This window comes from Columba livia, chromosome 26, assembly GCF_036013475.1.
Source record: "Columba livia isolate bColLiv1 breed racing homer chromosome 26, bColLiv1.pat.W.v2, whole genome shotgun sequence".
Lineage (NCBI taxonomy): Eukaryota > Metazoa > Chordata > Aves > Columbiformes > Columbidae > Columba > Columba livia.
The window spans coordinates 5,236,585-5,256,358 of record NC_088627.1 but is presented as its reverse complement, the minus strand read 5'-3'; the positions used below and the strand labels follow the sequence as shown (position 1 = coordinate 5,256,358).

General features: G+C 55.5%; 1 protein-coding gene and 1 long non-coding RNA gene across 2 annotated transcripts in view; one reads left to right on the top strand and one right to left on the bottom strand.

The window, feature by feature from the left end:
* Positions 1–275: 275 nt before the first annotated feature.
* Positions 276–4,764, bottom strand: LOC135576440 (uncharacterized). The gene is made up of 2 exons (XR_010468184.1): positions 3,656–4,764; positions 276–1,762 (listed from the first exon to the last, which is right to left on the bottom strand). It is a non-coding gene; the product is annotated as an uncharacterized LOC135576440 (long non-coding RNA).
* A 750-nt stretch (positions 4,765–5,514) lies between these two features.
* SLC9A1 (solute carrier family 9 member A1) overlaps positions 5,515–19,774 on the top strand; it is a 29,830-nt gene continuing 15,570 nt past the window's right edge. Inside the window, exon 1 of the mRNA XM_065041928.1 lies at positions 5,515–5,935. Coding sequence (XP_064898000.1) covers positions 5,608–5,935 — 328 coding nt within the window. The 5' untranslated portion in view covers positions 5,515–5,607. The remainder of the gene's footprint in view (positions 5,936–19,774) is intronic.

The following is a 19,774-nucleotide window of genomic DNA, read 5'->3' as shown; positions in this document are numbered from 1 at the left end:
GGGCCTCAGCTGCCTCACACACCCCACAGGGTGCAGCGCCCCAGCCCCAAACGCGGCCTCGATGGGGATTTGGGCTTCCCAGCCCCTTTCCATGACCCTGCGGCCCTGAGCCATCCCGCACGGCTCACCCCACCGCTGGGGAAGTCTCCACCATGGCGTGGAGCTCATGGCGTGAAGTCCCCACGGCTGCTGAGTCCCTGTGGAGAAACTAATCCCAGTCCCCCAGTGTTTGGTCTTTGCACAGGCAATTCGTAGAAGTGAAGTGCACAGCTCCATGAAGCAACACAAAGTTAAGTCTTTTTATTTGGGGAATGAAAAATAACACTGTGGAAAAAGCCAGGGGGTGGCAGTGTTTGCAAAAAACCTTCCCTTCGCCTTGTCCTGACAGCTGCTGGTTCTGGGGACACCGCTGGTTCTGGGGACGCCGCTGGTTCTGGGGTCACCGCTGGTTCTGGGGACGCCGCTGGTTCTGGGGATGCCGCTGGTTCTGGGGTCACCGCTGGTTCTGGGGACGCCGCTGGTTCTGGGGACACCGCTGGTTCTGGGGACGCCGCTGGTTCTGGGGACGCCGCTGGTTCTGGGGACGCCGCTGGTTCTGGGGACACTGCTGGTTCTGGGGACGCCGCTGGTTCTGGGGACGCCGCTGGTTCTGGGGACACTGCTGGTTCTGGGGACGCCGCTGGTTCTGGGGACGCCGCTGGTTCTGGGGTCACCGCTGGTTCTGGGGACACCGCTGGCCCTCGGGACACCCCGCCAGGCTGCAGGGTGAAGGCAAGGCTGGGATCTCTGTTAGCCCTAATTACCCTGATGCACCCTCCTGACATGGGGTAGGGGGTGTAAAGTAAATCAAAAGTTATGAACTGACCTCTCACAATTAAACTTCCTGAAGTCTACTAATGAAGTGCAATGAACAGTTTTAAATTTTCATTTAGAACTTAATTCCATGGCTCCTGGATAATCCCAGCTGCACAACAGAAGAAAATTGCTACTTGTCTATTCTGTGTTAACAGAAAGAGCAAAAGCCCCTTAAATCAGATCTTAGATGGAAGTGCGAGGACTCTACCATACACCTTCAGACTCACAAACGACAGACCAACCATTAGCTGTAATGATTTGTCTTTTTATCTCACAACCCATTAACTTATTCAGCTGTTGTCCAAGTTCTTCATGGAAGATAATGGTTAATTGTTGCCTCTGTATCTGTTGGGACTCTTTTAATTAAACAAATAGTAATCGGGATCCATCATTATCATCCTTACAACGGGGTTTTATCTTCTTTTCTCAGATGCTGTCCTCATGGGGAACTAAAGCTGCACACAGAAACCAGGCAGGCTTTGGATGCCCTTGACATGTAAGTTTTACTTGCTGAGGGACAAGAAATTGGGACACAGGAGCTTGATTTTCTTTCTGTGCTGGTGACAGACAGACAGACAGACGTAACAGGGGCTGAGGCCAAGGAGGAACTGTTTGGGATGGTGAGAGCCGAAGTTTCCCCTGCAGTCTCACAGGGAACTGAAGGCATCTTGGGCAATGTAAATAAGGCGTTTTCCCTCCTGCAGGGTAAACAGCACCATGGTGTTCCCCTCGTGAAACAGGGCGGTGAGGTTTTCAGTGCAAAGAAAGGTAGAGGGAGTGAGGAATAAAAGCGCCTGGGAGCTGGACTTGCCCTTCTTACAGTGTGAGGGAAAATCATTTCAGTCACACAAAGCATTTTTTAATGCTTTCAGTAAATATCTGTCTTCTAGTCTGTCCTCAATTTATGCTACACACAGAAAAACAACAAAAAAAAAGACAATTCAGTGTAAAAAAACCCACAACATGCGCATAAACATTAAATTTTACACCCTGTGCCGTAGTTAGAAAGTCGTAACACACATGTACACAGGTTCATAGGTGTAGATTTGATTCTGTGAGGGAGAAGCAACACAGTTTGTCCTGCAGCCAGCTGGAGCTGCTCTAGGATTTGTTTGCAGGTTGAAATGGTTAGGCTAGAGCAGCTGAAATAAAATATAGTGTTATGCATCCTTTACGTTGCACTTCCCTGTGCTGTTTATTGGGGCAGATTGGAGGAAAAGAAAATAGTTTGGCTGAGAGAGAAAGCCTGACCTGCACTTACTGGCAAGTGGGGATGGAGGAACAGGGGCAAAGAGAGAGAGGTCACGGTGCTGAGCTCATCTTTATCAAATAAATGCACAGAGGAGGAGAAAGAGCGAGCTGAGTCTAGTATATAACAGAAATGGGCCATAAACATATAGAAACATTCTTACAGCTTGCTGTAGCAAGGTCCGCACTCCTGATTTCTTTGAGCAAATCTGCTGCCGAGTCCTTGCACGACTTCAGAAAACCTTTCCCTTTGGGTTCACCTCCCTGTGGCACGTAAATCATGTTTACCTTTTGATGATTGGTATCTGCTGCAAAATATTTAGACCCTCTGACCAAAGCTACTGCAGAATAGCAAAGCTTTGCAGAGGATTCTGCTGAATTCCGGATGATTTACGTGTGAACGCAACTCTGGGCATTTGCTGGGTACGGGATTGGTGTGTCACGAAGCTCCATGAGCTTGTACGGCCCGGAACAGCTGGGAAATGCCAGTGTCTGGGTCAGAGAAGGTGCCCGGCTGCTCCAAGGCAGGAGGTGTGAAGTATTTCCAGGGGCCAAGGAAGTTAATTATGAACTTAGGTATACACACAGTGTCTGATTTTGCTCACTGAGATACAACAGGATAAGCTCTGGTGTAGTATAACTTCTGCAATTTGCTCGATGGGACATTTTTAAAGCTCCCCCTGCCTGTTCATGCAGTTGTATCACTCTCCCTTTGCAGGATAAGAAGCTTAACTGAAATGATGCTCCGTCCTGGTGCATGGGTGGTGCAAGTTCCAAGAATCACAGTGAGCATCTCAACTGGGCCAGGAGAAGCCTGAGGTGACAGGATTTACTCTCCTAACACAGGAGACACAAACAACTGAAAAAATCCCCAAAGCAACTCAAGCTCCAGGCCCTGACGGGGATATTGGGCACTGTCAGAGCGCTGCAGTGCTGCCGGATTAACTCAGGAACACAGATTTAACTGGATGGCTCCAGGTCTTCATCTCCCGGTCCAGAGGGAATAGGAATAGCTTTCCGTTTTGTCAAGAATTTGCACCAACCAAAATCCTTCGCAGAGTTCAACAGGTTGAAAAGCCCTTGTCCAGCCAGCATCATCCAGCCAAGAAAGCTGGGAACGTAAACTACCAGAATAGCAAGAAGTGAATTTGACGCTGCATTCCCCACTGACAGATGTACAATAGCCAGGTACCGGGTGGTTCAGACCAACCCAGCACAGCTGCCAGTTGATCCAGGCACAAGGAGATGGAAAAATCTGACCCAGTTATTTAACGGGAACATTGCGCTAGTTTTAGCTTCTTTAGTTTCTGAAATAAAACCAGCCCCGGTGTTTTCTCCTGAACAAGCCTCTGGTTGTCTGTGTGCTGCCAGCACACGGTCCCGCTTCAACCCAAACGCGTACAAACCGCTGTCATCTAGAATCAGGCTTCTCACCCAAAGATGACTAAGCCATTTCAAAACGAGAAACGCTCAGCATTCCTTGCTTAATTGCTAAAACAGATTAATTTGACTATCCAGAACGTAATGAAGCGGAAGTGAGGAATTGACACACCTAGCTGGTTCCTGCTCAGGCTGGTGATTCACTTTAATTGACAGGTCACGTTTCTTGTTGATGATTTTCACCAAGTCGCTGCAGCAAGGCTGCTGCGCTCCCCTTCTGTCTGCCGAGCACGTCTGAGCGCCAGCGCTTCGGGAGCTGATGCCATCTTAAAATGAGAATGTAACTGATGCCAACGTGCAAGTACAACCTGCAAAGCTCGAGTTTTAGCAGCCATACATCACATCTAGGGCCCATGCCTTCCCCACACCGAGTGCCCCCAAGGATTAGGGACTGCATCTTTACCAAAAGGTTCATTTGCCCCTAAAGTTTAGCTAATGAATCAGTTCAAAACTTGCACCGTTTTTGATCGCCCTGGTCACACACACGTGACGCTCAGGAAGTTGATATCAGAGCCAAGAAATCAGGGTGGCTGAGCCCCGTCACACGGTGCCCAGCAACCCCCCCACGCTACTCCAGCGCTTTTACTAGAACCTTATCAGATTTCCTGGTGACTCAGACTCCGCTGGTGACCAGGACGAAGGGCACGGCGGTACCAACAAGCACAGATGGGGTTACAGCACCATGTTGGGCCAGAATTTCCACCAGTGCCCACCAGGCCCTGCACATCCCGCCGCCCCAGCGCTGTCCCATCTTCCGCCAGCACCCCTCTGCTCCCCCTTTGCACTGCACCCCTGTTTGTATCGCGGCCCTGACTCCATGCAACCCCCCTTCCACGCACTCCTTTGCCCTGCACCCCCTCTTCCACCAGCTCCCCCTGGTCCCTGCTCTGCAGCAGCACCCAGTTCCACAGGGCACCCCATCTTTCACTAGAACCCCCTCTCCCGTGCTCTCCCCTTTGTGTCGCAGCCCCTCCTGCACGCACTCCCTTTGCCCTGCACCCAGTCTTCCCCTAGCACCCCCAGCTCCCACCCATGCCTTTTCTTGCCCCCCTTGTTCCACAGCATCACCCGGTTCCGCAGAGCACCCCAACTTCCACTAGCAGCCCCCACTCCTGTGCTCCTATTTGCACTGCACCCCTCTTTGCACAGCACCCCATTTACATTAGCACCCCCAGCTCCCCCATCACTCTGCAGCAGCACCCAGTTCCACAGAGCACCCCATCTTCCACTAGGACTCCCCTGTCCAAGCTCCCCCCTTCGCACCGCACCCCTTTGCACCCCACCCCCTTCTGCACTAGCACCCCCAGTTCCCCCCAGCAACTCCGCAGCAGCACCCAGTTCCGCAGGGCACCCCACCTTCCACCAGCACCCCTTGTTCCCGTGTTCCTATTTGCACCGCACCCCTCTTTGCACCGCACCCCCCTCCATGCCCCCTTTACCTTGCACCCTCTCACACCAGCACCCCCAGTTACCCCCCTTTGCACCGCACCCCTCTTTGCACTGCACCCCTTTGCCGTGCACCTCCTTTTGCACCAGTTCCCCCAGTTCCCTGCTCTGCAGCAGCACCCAGTTGTACAGAGCACCCCATCTTCCACCAGCACCCCCTGCTCCTCCCCTTTGCACCGCACCCCTCTTTGCACCGCACCTCTTTGCCCTGCACCTCCTTTTGCACCAGCACCCCCAGTTTCCTCCCCCTGCCCCGCAGCAGCACCCAGACCCATCCTCCACCAGCGCCCCTGCCCCCGTGCTCCCATTTGCACCGCACCCCTGTCGCACCAGCACCCCCAGTTCCCCCCCTTTGCACCGCACCCCCTGGCACCAGCACCCCCATCACCCCCCTCCCCGCCCCGCAGCACCCCCAGTCCCGGTCCCGCCCCCCCCGCTCCGCCGGCGCTGCCTCCGCCCCCGCCTCCTCCCCGGGGCCGCCCCGGCCGCTCGGTGGGATGTTCCCGGGCGCCGCGGCCGCCCCAGCTCCGCTCCGGCTGTCGGCGGGGCGGCTCCAGCCCCACGCCGCCGGCGGGCCCCGCCGCCCGCCCGAGCCCCCCGCCGCCCCCCGCCGCCGCCATGGGCGCCGCGGCCCTGCGCGCCCTCCCCTGGGCCCTGCTGCTGCTGGGGCCGCTGCTCCCCGGGCAGGGCTTGCAGGCCAACCCCTCCGAGCCCCCGCAGGGCCAGCCGGCCCCGCTACCGGGGGCAGACATGGGGGGTTTCACTCCCGCGCCCCCCCCCTCCGTGCAGGAGATCCACCCGCTGAACAAGCAGCCGGCGAACGGCTCGGGCGAGGGGCACGCCAAGCACCGCAAAGCCTTCCCCGTGCTGGGCACCGACTACACCCGCGTCCGCATGCCCTTCGAGATCTCCCTCTGGATCCTGCTGGCCTGTCTCATGAAGCTGGGTAGGTCGCTGGCGCCACGGTGGGGTCCCGGGGGGGAGCACAGGGGAGGGACCCTCGGGTTTATGGGGCAGGTGCCCTGAGCATCCCAAGGAGGGATCCCCAGAGCATCCCAGAGTGGGACCCCCTGAGTATCCCAGGGTGTGACCCCCTGAGCATCCATCCCAAGGAGGGACCCCCTGAGCATCCCAGAGACAAACCGCCCAGAGCATCCCAGGCTGGGACCCCTCAAGCACACCAGGGCAAATTCCCCTGTGCAGCCCCCCAGGCAGGGTGGGCACAGCTCTCCCACGACCTTGGGTCAGCACTGTAGGCCTGGTGGACAGGGCAGTGGCCCCCCAGCCCCTTTGCTCGCCGATGGGCTCGCTCGTCTGGCTGCAGATGCTCCCTGACCCTTGACCATCCCTGTTGGGACCAGGTTTCTTTTCCTCCCTTTGGCACTCAGTGAGGGGGAAGCATCCGGTTTGTTTCCTTGCTTCCTTTTCTCAACCACAGATGCCTTTTGTAACCTTGGAGAAGTCACTTAAAATCTCCCAGTGCTTCAGCCTCCTCTTCCTGCCCCTCCGCAGCAAAGCGGGCTGGGCAGCTGCCCCTGCTGCAAAGCATCCGGAGGGTTTCTGCCTTAAAGATCATGAGCGTCACGGGCCAGAGGGCCGGGAAAAGTCACCACTATGATGACCCGCTCTGGGAAAGCATCAGTCTGCCGGGGTGGAGGTTGTTGACAAAGTGTTTTCCAAACTTCTGCAGCTGGATCAATACCAAGTGAATTACCCCAAAGCGTGTGATGTGATGTAACTGCTCAGTGCGCACCGGCACCGGCGTGCTGGACCTGGCGCTGGGAGCACAGAGCTTGAACTGGCCCTGGTCCCGTTGGCGGTGACAGAGCCGAGAGGGCAGGTGAAATGTTTGCCTGTTCCTGCCTTGGAGCGGGTGATGCGAGGGAGGGAAGCTCTGCGCTTCCTTCATTTTGCGCCTCAATTACCATCAGCGATTTAATAACACTAACGGCAGTGCTCCTTATGGAGCACTCCAGCTTGCTAATGGAAGTCTTGCTTTGGGAGCTTTTTGGAGCTGGTGCCTGTTGGAAGCTGTGCCGTGTCCTGGCCCGGACGGGTCCGAGAGACCCCCAGGAGCTCAGATCCTCCCTGCCCATTTTTTCTAACAATACCTCATCCCCTTCCCAGCCTGCGTGTAGGCAGGTAAAGCCCCATTTTCCCAGTCCCCCCGGGTGTTTTATTTACGTGTAGACTCAGGAGCACAAACACTTCAGACCCAGAGGTTTCTTGCCTGTCTGCGAGACGAGCGCTGGGGCGTGGAACCGGCTGGGATCCGTGGGGCTTATCCCTTCCTGGCTTTGCCCAAAGTGATTCAGGGCACGTTCAGCCCCAACGTGCCTCACCATGGGCGATGCAGCCGTGAAACCTTTCCCAGAGCTCGCCCAGTGCATGTTAAGCGACCTCTGCTAGCTGTTCGGGGCTATTGCACTGCGCTTGCAGTCCTGCTGCCTCGCAGAGCACCGAGTGATGAAATCAGAAGTATCTGTGCGGAAGCTGGAGGAGAAAGGAGGGGCTAACGGCGCTGGCCTGCGTCCCTGCTCGGGGCGTGCGTGCAGGAACCGCCGCTGGAAAGCACCAGAATGGGCAGCGGAAAGCGGTTCCCCAGGGACGGCCGTGGTGGGGACACCGGGGCATTGCTGCCCCCGCTCCCACGGGCACCCCTTGGCACTGGTCGCTGCGTGAAGCCGCTTCTGCCCAAAGTTAGGGCTCATCGGTGCTGCGGGAGAAGTTATTTCTGGCGGTGAGCTGAGTCCCCACGGCTCTTACGTGTTAAAAGTCTTATGCAAGACTGCGTGTTTAAGGGCTGTATTTTAGGAGGAGCTGCCGTGCAACTTTGGCAAAGGTCCTCCAGAGATGGCAGGTGATCTGCAGAGCTCCGGGGATGCTGATTGTGCCAAAATCATACCTGCGCCTCTAGCAGGGGCTTCAACAGCAGAGCAGTCCTGGGGAATCCTTGTCCTTGGCCCCTCCGGGGTTCTGAAGGTGCATCAGAGCGAGGGGATAATGTTGCTTGTTCATGTTTGTCTTGGTACATCATTCCCAAGTTGCTGGTACAGCTGAATATTCAGGCTCGTGACCTGCAAAAATGGCTCGCTGCTCAGTGTCTGAATACTGGCCCATCATTCCCACCCTGGATCAGAGGAGCTTGTTCAGGAGCAGCAGAATATGCTGTTTTTCCACCCGAGGATGGCTCTTACACAACCGGGCGCCTGTGCAGTACAAGCCCTGACGAGGCACACGCAGCCCTGGGCTCCCCAAACACAGCGGGGTTTGGAACCTGCAGGTTCCTTGCAGAGGGGAAAGGGGATGATGAGCAGAACTCTCATCCCTCTGTCCCTCCTGCCCTGTTAATGTGCATCAGGGTAACCCTGCAAAACCCCGAGGTGCAGGGGACAAACATCTCTTCTCCAAGAGAAGGGCTTTGTGCAGCGTGGGCTGTGCATCACAATTTGGCACCTCCTAACTTCCCTTCCCCAGCTTCTCCTGCAGCTCAGGGCGCCCCTTTGCTGGGGATTGAGCCACGTGTTGCTGCAAAACAGAGTCTTCAGCCCTGTTAATGGTTTCTGGGTGTCATCCCGAGGTGACCACGTCGAGGAGCTCACAAGTGCTTACAGGGCTCAGTTTGGGGCCAGGAGACGCAACCTGACCCTGCTGTTGCTCAGTTTCCCCTTATCACTCTTAACACTGCAGACAGCTCTTCGGGCTCAAATGAGCCCCGGCGTTGTCCCTTCCAGGTGATTTATCCTCTCTCCGGTAGCCCAAACTGCGAGTTAGTTTGGGGAATCCAAGGTGCAAGTCGAGCCCTTCCCCTCAACGCAGATTTTGTAACATGCCTTTTGTTAGTTCCTGGTGGATTCGCTTTGTGGGACAGAACGACGTGTCGCCCCAGCGTGTCCTGCAGGCGTGGGCTGTTCCCGGTGTGCTAATCCCAGTAGAGAAGGGGAAGGCTGGTGCCGGCTGCTTTGCTTAATACTCACGCGGTATTTTGAGCCTGTGTAGGAGAAGAGGGGGTGATGCACAGCTACATCCCTGCTCTGGCGAAGCCACACAGCTCCATGCGGCAACCTGTTGCATTGCTACAGGAGGTCGGACCTTCATAAAACATCCAAATCAGAAGCCCGCTGTGCCCGTCTCCAAGGGTTTGCAAGGATATTGCTGTGCCCGAGGAGGGGTAGGGAAGGGCTTGAGGGGTCTCTCAGCACAAGAACCCTGTTTCCTGACTCTGAGCACTGACCCTTCGGCTCATACACTCCAGGAGGTGTTCAGGGAAATTTGGGTTCGGCTGTAAATGTGTTTCCATTTCAGGAGAAAGGGCAGGAGTGAGTCAGGAATGTAAATACAGATCATGGTGAGCAGTCGCTGCGCTGGCTGGGCAGGCACGGGCTGGGTTCATCAGACCTTGATTACAAGCCACCTCGGAGAAGAGTTGGGGTGACCTGTGTCCCCAGAGCATGTCTCAGCCCCTGCCTTCTAAAGCAGGAGAGCACAACAGTCATATTTCCATCCCTCATTAGGAGCTGCCTTGGACCAAGACGTCTGTCCACAGGGCCGTCTGTCTGCACCAGGCGGCTCTTTTGCATCCGAGAGCTTCCACGGAGCATCCCGACCTTTCCACCCACAGCTCAAAGGGTGGTGGGGACTCAATTTCCTATGTGTCCGTGCTGGAGACTGCTGCAGAGGGTCCCTGCGAGGACATATGAGCTCTCCTGCCTTGATTTTGCTCGCCGATGCACGCCGCTCGCTGCTCCGGTTGGGGCTGTAGCAATCACCGAGGTGCCAGTGTGTCGTACCATGAGCATAGCTAGACTAGACTGTCTAGACTCAACCACAGTACTCTCTATATTTTACCAATGACCGTCTGCAGAGCATGAGATTACAGCTTGTCTCAAAACTCTTTGTCCTGCTTTACTGCCTCACACATCTTCCCTGAAGCCATTTATAATGACCTCTGCAGGTTGGCTTCAAAGATTTGAAAGCATCTTGGCATCTACTGGCTTAATGCTGTAGCTGCACACCCATGTGGAACCCCCCAGGTGAATCCGGACAGGGGGGTCAGCACCACTGAGGTTTCAATGCATCACTTAGGTCTTTGGGAATGTTTTAATTCTTTCCATTTCCATCAGACAGTTCACGTCTGGAGACCTGAGTATGACTGGTTGGTGACGCATCTCAGCCTGGTTTACTGGGCACAGGGCACCCCGGTGTCAGGCTCTGGTGCTGCTCCTGCGGCAGCCGGTGCTGATCATCCCCATCGCTGCTGCTGGCACGGGAGGAACAAGATTAAGGAAGTTCCCAGTGCCTGTGGGGTGGTGATAGGAGCTGGGAAGAGCAAAACAGCCACCAATGACAACCAGTGACAGGACAAGGGGCAATGGGTGCAAACTGGAACACAGGAGGTTCCGCTTAAATATGAGAAGAAACTTGTTGGGGTGAGGGTGGCAGAGCCTGGCCCAGGCTGCCCAGGGGGTTGTGGAGTCTCCTTCTGTGCAGACATTCCAACCCGCCTGGACACCTTCCTGTGTAACCTCATCTGGGTGTTCCTGCTCCATGGGGGGATTGCACTGAATGAGCTTCAGCCCCTGACATTGTGTGGTTCTGTGTGCAGGTTCTGGAGCCTGCCAGAGGCTTTGGGCACGGCCGGGTGGCTCCTGCGCTCGAAGGAGCGGGGACGGCAACAAAACTGCCAGAGAAGCATTTCTAGAGGCTGGCGGCTGCTGGCTGGCAGCGGGGTTTGGGTGCTAAAACACTTGGGTGCTTTTCAAATGCTTTTATCGGCCCACATCCCTCTCCTGAACCTGGGGCTTTTGGAGGGGCCACCCCAGAGGTCTTACAGGAAAGATGCGGACATGAGGTTCTCAGGACATGGGGCAGTGCTGGGGGTGGGAACGGTTGGACTCGGTGATCTTGAGGGGCTTTTCCAATCAAAATGATTCTGTGACTCGAGGATTTGTTTGGGTGAGGTGCCATAAGTGGAGCAGGAAACCTGCTGCTGGAACTGGATCTTGAGACAAGACGCGGCACAAACACCCCAAAGCAAAGCGGGGACACTGCTGCCACTGCCAGGCTCGGGACGGGGACAGCACAGGCGCGTCGGGAGCCGTGCGTCACCCCAGCCTTCGTCATCGTGTTGGAAATACGTGTGTCCGATGTACGGGACGGGGTTATCTCTGTTCTGCAAGGCTGGCTCCTCGGGACTCGGCTGGGAAGAGGTTTCGTGGGCTCGTTTATCTGGATCTGTGGGGCTGGTTGATGTGGATTCCCTCGCCGAGCCGGAGGGAAATGTTTGTCTTAAACCCTGCCCACTCACAAGCGGCAGCCCGGCTTATTTTAGGCGTGGGCTGCAGATATCAAGGTGGCGTGTGGTCTGAGATCACCCCAAAGGTTTCCCTGTTTGTATTGGTGAACTGTGGCTGTTCTGCAGGGGAATTGAGGCTTGATGAATAACTGTCAGGAAAGGATTTTGAAATACTGACGCAGCTGGTGCCACAGAAGGGTAAATTGTCATGATAATGAATTTAAACAGCCTCTTCTAACGCAGACTTGTTGCGTTTCTGCTTCCAAACGCATGCTGTCGTTTCCCTTTCTCTCTGCTTTGCCGTCTCGGAAGGAACAGCCACAGCATCTTTTCTCCTCCCTAATCTGCCCATTGCTGGTGTGTGAGCAAAACACCATCCAAACTGTTCCTTCCGCGGCCCTGAGAAAACCATTACATTAATTAGTGCTGGAAGAGTGGAAGGTTCCCACTGTGAAACAGGAGATGGGGATGGAGCAGGAGAAGCTGAACCTGTCTGCAGGGGCAGCCCACACCTCCATTAAAGCAGAATGACGCTGGGTTTGCAACCGTGGCTTTGTCCTGCAGGGACCCTGTCACCCGTGGCTTTGTCCCCACGGGGACCCTGTCACTCATGGCTTTGTCCCACAGGGACCCTGTCACCCATGGCTTTCTGGACCCCAAGGCCACTCAGGACCCCAAGTTGTTGTTTCATCCATGATTTGGCCTGTTTGGTTTGTGTCCTCAGCCCCAAACTGCCCCAGCACCCAACTGCAGCTTGTCCACGACACCCAGCGGTGCTGGAGTCTCTTTGGGAGTTAGGGGGCTGGAGAACGAGTCTTTTGCCTGCAATTAGCGTAGTTACATAGAGTCCTTCGGGGTTTGAGAAGGAAACTGGGCTTTGGTGGATGGGAGAGGGTCGTTCTTTGGGTTACGAGCACATAAAACTGGGGCACAGAGGGGCAGACCTCTCAGTGGCACTTGTACAAACCAGGTGCTCGTTAGAAGAGTATTTCGTTACCATAATCCTTTCCCTTTTCCCTCCTGCACGTCCTGGGCGTTGGCAGTGGAGACGATGGGGCAGTGGAGATGATGGGGCAGTGGAGACGATGGGGCAGTGGAGACGATGGGGCTGTGGAGATGATGGGGCTGTAGAAACGATGGGGCAGTGGAGATGATGGGGCAGTGGAGATGATGGGGCAGTGGAGATGATGGGGCAGTGGAGATGATGGGGCTGTGGAGACCATGGGACTGTGGAGACCATGGGGCTGTGGAGATGATGGGGCTGTGGAGACCATGGGACTGTGGAAACCATGGGGCTGTGGAGATGATGGGGCTGTGGAGACCGTGGGACTGTGGAGATGATGGGGCTGTGGAGACCATGGGGCTGTGGAGATGATGGGGCTGTGGAGATGATGGGGCTGTGGAGATGACGGGGCTGTGGAGATGATGGGGCTGTAGAGACTGTCCCGGGGTCACGCAGGGGTTGGTCCTTCACCAGAGCATCCTTGGAGCTGAGAGTGCCAAGAGAGGAAACTTTAAGCAACAATGAGGGTGAATTACTGCAGCTGCCTTCTAAACACTTGATTTATTTTATTATTTTTTTCTCTTTTGGGTCCCCAAGGCTTAATTTGTTCAAATAAAAACTGAAATCCATGCGGAATACTCTGTGAAAACACAGACTCTCTGAGCGGAGACGGAGCTGGGTTACAGCTCCCTGGGTCGTCAGGTGTTTGTTCTCACCCGTTGGGGCTCGGAGCTGCTGGGGGAGGATGGAGAATGGCCTCAGGGTTTGGAAATCAGGGCTGGGGAGGCAGGGAAGCTGCGGTGGTGGTTTGACTTGAACCAAGTACTGATGCTCGTTCCTCTGGCTTTGCAGTGCTGTCCTTAGGCAAGGGGTATAACCACCATCTATCCTATGTGGCGTTTGATATCTTGCTTATCTAATTTTCCAGTGTCTTCCAGTTGTGTGTTGATTGAGGGATAGATACTGAAGGGAGTGGAGCATCTCCCGTGTGAGGAAAGGCTGAGGGAGCTGGGGCTCTGGAGCTGGACAAGAGGAGACTGAGGGGGGACTCATTCCTGGGGATCAATATGGAAAGGGGGAGTGTCAGGAGGATGGAGCCAGGCTCTTCTGGTGACAACCAGGGACAGGACAAGGGGCAATGGGTGCAAACTGGAACACAGGAGGTTCCACCTAAATTTGAGAAGGAACTTGTTGGGGTGAGGGTGGCAGAGCCTGGCCCAGGCTGCCCAGGGGGTTGTGGAGTCTCCTTCTGTGCAGACATTCCAACCCGCCTGGACACCTTCCTGTGTAACCTCATCTGGGTGTTCCTGCTCCATGGGGGGATTGCACTGGATGAGCTTTCCAGGGCCCTTCAACCCCTCACATTCTGGGATTCTGTCTCTTGTTCTTTTGCTCTTTTCTCGTGCAGAAGAACACGTGCCTTTCTGCTTGAGAAGAAAGAAATGCAACGAAAAGCCCTGCAGAAGGGCATGCACACACATGTCGCCGCGTGTTTGTCGGGAAAGGCGAGACCAAAGATTGATCATTGCTTGGAGGGAGTAATGAGAACAAATTGGGTGGTGTCACCTTGGGTGCTGTGTCACCTTGGGTCATACCTCACCCACAGCTTGGGGTTCCTTCCCAAGAGAACCTGACCCATGGGACGGGTTCGATAGGGACAGGGGTGACCGGAGGCTTGTTTGGAGCTGGGCTGATGTTTTGAGATCCCTGAGCGGAAAGTTGTAGAATACAAAGTACTTTTTGCAATCGGAAGAGAACAAATTAGTTTCCTTGGGTTGTCCAGAAGTGACGCACAAACATCATCGCATCAATGCTGTTTGTCTCCAGAAAGTCGCAATACAATCAACCTTGAGGGACAGCTCTTAAATTCCACTTAATAGAGGGTACTCGTAGGGAAATATAATAATTCCCCTCTCTCTGTCAAGCCGGCAAAGTGTACATTTGCAGAAGCAGACTCGCTTTTGCAGTGTTGGGTATTTTTCAGTGCCTGGAATTATGCTGCATTTCGGAGTCACGGCATGCTAGATCTTAATGATGTATTTGGAGAGAAGGCATCTCCCCACCCCGGCGCTGGAGATCGTCACAGACACAGACTTAAGCACACAAAGGCCTTTAAAGAGAAGAGCTGGTGCATCCAGCCCTGCTCGTGCCTCAGTTTCCCTTGGGAACGCTTTTCCCATGGCAGCGTCGCTCCCGGGGGCGATCCTGTCAGCTTGGCCGGGTGTGAAACGGCATCTCCTGCATCCCGGCTGAGGGGGATGCTCAGAGGAAGAAGTGGCGTCTGACGGGCTGGTTTTCCATCCCCTGGGTCTCGCTGGCACTGCGGTTAACAGGGGGGTCTCCACACTCCGGCTGCTTGTGCCGAAATCCGGGGAAGGGATAAAGGCGACTGGACGCTCGTCTTGGCTCTCGACTCGTTGCTGGCGTGTGCGACAAGCGCTGTTGCTTTGTCTGGGTTTGCAAAGCCCGGTAGTAATCAGCGATAATTGCAATTACCTCCTCCCTCCCATCAGAGCGGAGACCAACAGGTTATTTCCTGAAAAGCTTTTGTTTGTCTTTCCTGCCCGCGTTCCCGGTAGGAAATCTGCCTTTCCTGGGAAGGACGATTGGCACTGGGGAGTTTGTCATGATCACCTCGGGCAGGCTTGGCTTTAACTCTTCCCGGGGCCTCAAGGGCTGGTAGGAGCCGTGTGTTAAATGCTGCATTGTGTGGTTGGGGACAAGGAGCTGGGAGAGCAGCTGTAGCATGGAGGGTGTTGTATTATTGTAGCGTGGAGGGTGTTGGGCTCTGCTCCCCAGGAACAAGCACCAGGAGCAGAGGAAACGGCCTCAAGTTGCGCCAGGGGAGGTTGAGGTTGGATTTTGGAACAATTTCTTCCCCAAAGGGCTGTGGGGCATTGGAACAGGGTGTCCAGGGCAGTGCTGGAGTCACCATCCCTGGAGGGCTGGACAGACGGACATGAGGTTCTCAGGACATGGGGCAGGGACAGGGGTGAGTTATGGTTGGACTCCATGATCTTGCGGGGCTTTCTAACCAAAATGATTCTGTGATTCTATAGATTTTGGGTGACCAAGGACCATCTTTTCACATCCCCTTGAGTACACACTGCTCCAGCGCAATTCAATATCTGCATTAAGCAGCGTGGCATTTCGCTTTGCGCCGTGCACACGGTACCCGGGCGGGTTTTACGGTAGAAATGGCAGGCCGAGGCAGCCGTGCGGCGCTGAGCCCTCCGCACCCGGCCCTTCGTGGCACCAGCTGGCAGCGCCTGGCTGCTGTGGTTATGTTTAGCTCCTGGCTCCCTTCCCTGGAGCAGTTTTTCCAGACCTTCTTTTATTAGGCCCTCCTCAAAACACTCAAGTCCAGCTGCTGTCGCTCTTCTGATGCTTTTCAAGGATAGAAACCCGGGTGAGGACGCTGTTGCCCTATGGAAAACTCAGTTTTGTGGGCAAACGAGCTGTGCAAGAAGAGCCCAGCAACCAGAGATGGTGGACAAGAGTCAAAATGAGCCTTCGAGCAGCAGCGATTTGCTTGGTGGTTTGTCCCGTGCAGCTCGGGACCCGCGCGCCCGGCGCTTGCTGGGTTAATGCCACAAGCTGGTGAGGATCCACACAGTCCCGCCTTAGAAAAACTGCATGGAGCTCACCTGAGGGCTTTGAGCAGGTTGGCTAATCTCCGCCTGCGGTTTGGGAGCAGCCTTGTAAGGCGCCCGTTAGAGGAATGTAGTCACCGTGTCAGCGGGATCGGGGTCACTACAGCACCCAAAGTCACCGGCGAGTTGAAACAGCCACCCGTTTCTTCTCCAGAGAACGTTGGGTTTGCAGCAGCTCATCTGGAGCTGCAGAGGGGTGGAGGGGCTGCTCTGCTCACAGCTGGGCACAGCTGGATCTGGAAGAGGTTCCTTCAAGGCGTGATGGAGCCAAGCCGTGAAGCTTCCCTGCCACCTCTGCTCCAGCAGCATCTCCAGCTGGCTCCGGGCTTTCCTCCCTGTTTAAAATGCGGTGGCTGTCGGGTGACAGTCCGGGGCGCCGTGGGTTTCTCGCTCTTTAATAAGCAATTAGGTCTTTCTTAATATCTGGTCTTCTTGCAGAGTGTCCTTGGCTTTCCTTCTCGTTTGAAGGTGAAGCGTTATCTAAACATAGGACTGGAGACTGGGAGCTGCTGGGTTCTCACACCGGCTCTCGCGCCGTTCACTCGGGGACCTGGGCAAGTCCATTTAATGTCTTTTGTCTCTCATTTCCCTTTTACAGCTTGGAGGAAATTAATACCAGCTCTATAAAAGACTCCCAATTGATCTGTTAATTTCTCGTGAGTGCTTCGGAGATAAAACGAGGGGACATGCCTTTGCTGCCTTGGTTCTCCCTGCTCTCGAAAAAACAAGTATTCAAGTGTTTCTACTCAAAAAGCCTTTTTTAGGGCTTGTGTGCGCGTCGCCAGCTGAACCAAAGGGTGAGTCAGGGAGGCAGCGATTGCCCCTGCACTTCTCTGCCTGTTTTGGGCAGGTTTTCCTGGATATGGGTCTCCCCGAAACGCAGTTGGTGCCCCAGGTCAGGACCGGCTCCGCAGGGCTGGGCCGGAACGCTGGGCAGGCCGGTTCCAAATCTAAGCCTAACCTAAAGCTAAGCCTAAGGCAAGTGAAAGCACAGGGTGGAGCGGTGCAGACGGGCAGCAGGATGAGTCCCTTTCCCGCCGATGATGCCAATGCCACAATTAGAGTTTGCTGCAAGCTGCTCCGCACAGCCGTGCAGAGCCAACTGTTTAGTTTGTGTTCATCTTAATTAATTAGCGTATCTTTTCGAGTTGGAGGGGGGAGGATTAGAGAGTGCTGAGGCTGTTTGCTGGCTTGCCTGCCTGACCAGATCTTCTGTGTCAGGGCAGCGAGGTCTAATTGGGAGGAATTGCTGCCGGCTGTTTGGCGCTTGTCTGCAAAGTCTCAGGCTTGGCGACACGAACGTTTGCTGTCTGGTTTGCGGAGCTGCGGGGAACCATGCAAAGGTCTTGGGGGCTTCCCTGAGCTGTCCCATGCCGGGTGCTTGGGAAAAGAGAGGGACAAAGCCCCTTTGGATGGGCGAATAGCCGAGCGGGCAAACGCAAATCAAGGAGCAGCCCCCCAGCTTTGTGCTGGAGGGGTGAGTTTGTGCGCGAGGAAGAGATCTCTCCGTGTTATCGCTGAAGTCCTCTTGGGCTGCGTAAACAGCTTGTTTATAAGTGTACACAGCGCTTTCTGCAAGGGGGGGCCGCCCATCCTGGCAGGCTGATATCCAGGGTGTCTGCGGATGATTCAGAGCTCTCCCGCCTGGGATCGGTGCGTCCTCCTCCCGCTTTGCAGCACTGCGGTGCTGCCGAGGTCCCGCGGCACCCGCCGTGCGCTCGCCCGCGGCGCAGCGTCCTCCTCCTCCTCCTCCCCCGTGACCTTCCAGCGGGGCTTTGGGCAGAGAACACGAGATTTCCCATGCCAAGGGCTGCGTTTTGCTTGTGGGGCTGGCGTCAGGGCAGGTGGGGAGCTGGGCTCATCTGCATGCGGCTGGTGGCTCCGGCTGCTGCAGGACACAGCGATGCCTTTGGTTGTGTTCCCCGGGCCGCTCATCTTTTTGGAACCTTTATTCGTCTCCAAATCCAGCCCTACTGTAAAAGAACAACCTTGTGGTTTCCTGCTAGTGCTGTCACCATCCTTGGGTATTGCACAGAATCCCAGAATGTGAGGGGTTGAAGGGCCCTGGAAAGCTCATGCAGTGCAATCCCCCCATGGAGCAGGAACACCCAGATGAGGTTACACAGGAAGGTGTCCAGGCGGGTTGGAATGTCTGCACAGAAGGAGACTCCACAACCCCCTGGGCAGCCTGGGCCAGGCTCTGCCACCCTCACCCCAACAAGTTCCTTCTCATATTTAAGCGGAACCTCCTGTGTTCCAGTTTGCACCCATTGCCCCTTGTCCTGTCACTGGTTGTCACCAGAAGAGCCTGGCTCCATCCTCCTGACACTCCCCCTTTCCATATTGATCCCCAGGAATGAGTCCCCCCTCAGTCTCCTCTTGTCCAGCTCCAGAGCCCCAGCTCCCTCAGCCTTTCCTCACATGGGAGATGCTCCACTCCCTTCAGCATCTTGGTGGCTGCGCTGGACTCTGCAGCAGTTCCCTGTCCTGCTGGAACTGAGGGGCCACAGCTGGACACAATATTCCAGGTGTGGTCTCCCCAGGGCAGAGCAGAGGGGCAGGAGAACCTCTCTGACCTACTGACCACCCCCTTCCAACCCACCCCAGGTACCATTGGCTTCCTGGCCACAAGGGCCCAGTGCTGGCTCATGGTCACCCTGCTGTCCCCAGGACCCCAGGTCCCTTTCCCCTACACTGCTCTCTAATAGGTCATTCCCCAACTTACACTGGAACCTGGGGTTGTTCCTGCCCAGATACAAGACTCTACACTTGCCCTTGTTCTATTTCATTACATTTTTCCCCCCCCAACTCTCCAGCCTGTCCAGGTCTCTGATGGCAGCACAGCTTCCAGTGTCACCACTCCTCCCAGCTTGGTGTCATCAGCAAACTTGCTGATAGTGCACTTTATTCCCTCATCCAAATCATTGATGAATATATTGAATAATATAGGCCCGTCTCTGCTCCCAGATGCTGTGCACATCTGGGAGGGTGCTGCACAGACAAAGCATGAAGCTTTGCACCCCTTTGGATGGCACAGCCCGTTTGCACGAGCCCTTGCAAAGTCCACGCGCTATCGGTGGCTGCAGCCAGGCTGTTGCATGCTGGTACCCGACAGCGTCTGCTTTTTGTTCCATAGCTTTCAGGTTTTGACTCGTTCGTGGGCTGGCCCGATGCTATCGACGCTTGTTCTTATCTGTTGCAAAGCAAGCAGGGGCCAGGCAGGTCACCTTCTCACACACATCGTGGGCGTTGGGGCTGAATGCGTGGGATTTAGCGAGCCGGAGGCTGTACCAGGCGCCTCTCGCTCTCCTATCGCAGCAAAATCTCCATTTGTCCCCGGTTTGTTTGCAGTACAGGGGGAAAAGAGGGAAAACAAGGCGCGATGCAGTGGCTGCGAGGTGGGACCCGGGTGTTTGAGCAAGGCGAGAGGGACAACGTCACACCGAGAGGAAATAAAACCGTACCTTTGGCAATTAGCAACGGCTCTTAATGACTATTGACTGCAATGACACAACTTGTAGGGACTTCGTGTGCAATCCAGCTCAGAGCTGGGGACGGGGAGCTGCTCGGAATCCCAACCGGGCTGCGCTGCACCTTGTGTTGGGTGCACGGACCCCACGGGGCTTCGTCTCCCTCCCACCCACATCCCATCTGGATTTGCTTTTAGCAGACGAAGTGATTGTGTTCAATCCCTGCTTCGTGCAGACGGGGACTGGCTGGAGGCTGCAGGGATGCTCGTGGATTTTAAGCTGAGTCCTGAGCACCAGGCTGGGGCGCAGAGGAGTGACCCCCAAAACCAGGGCTGGGCTTCTTGTTTTTCCCTTCTCTGCCCGT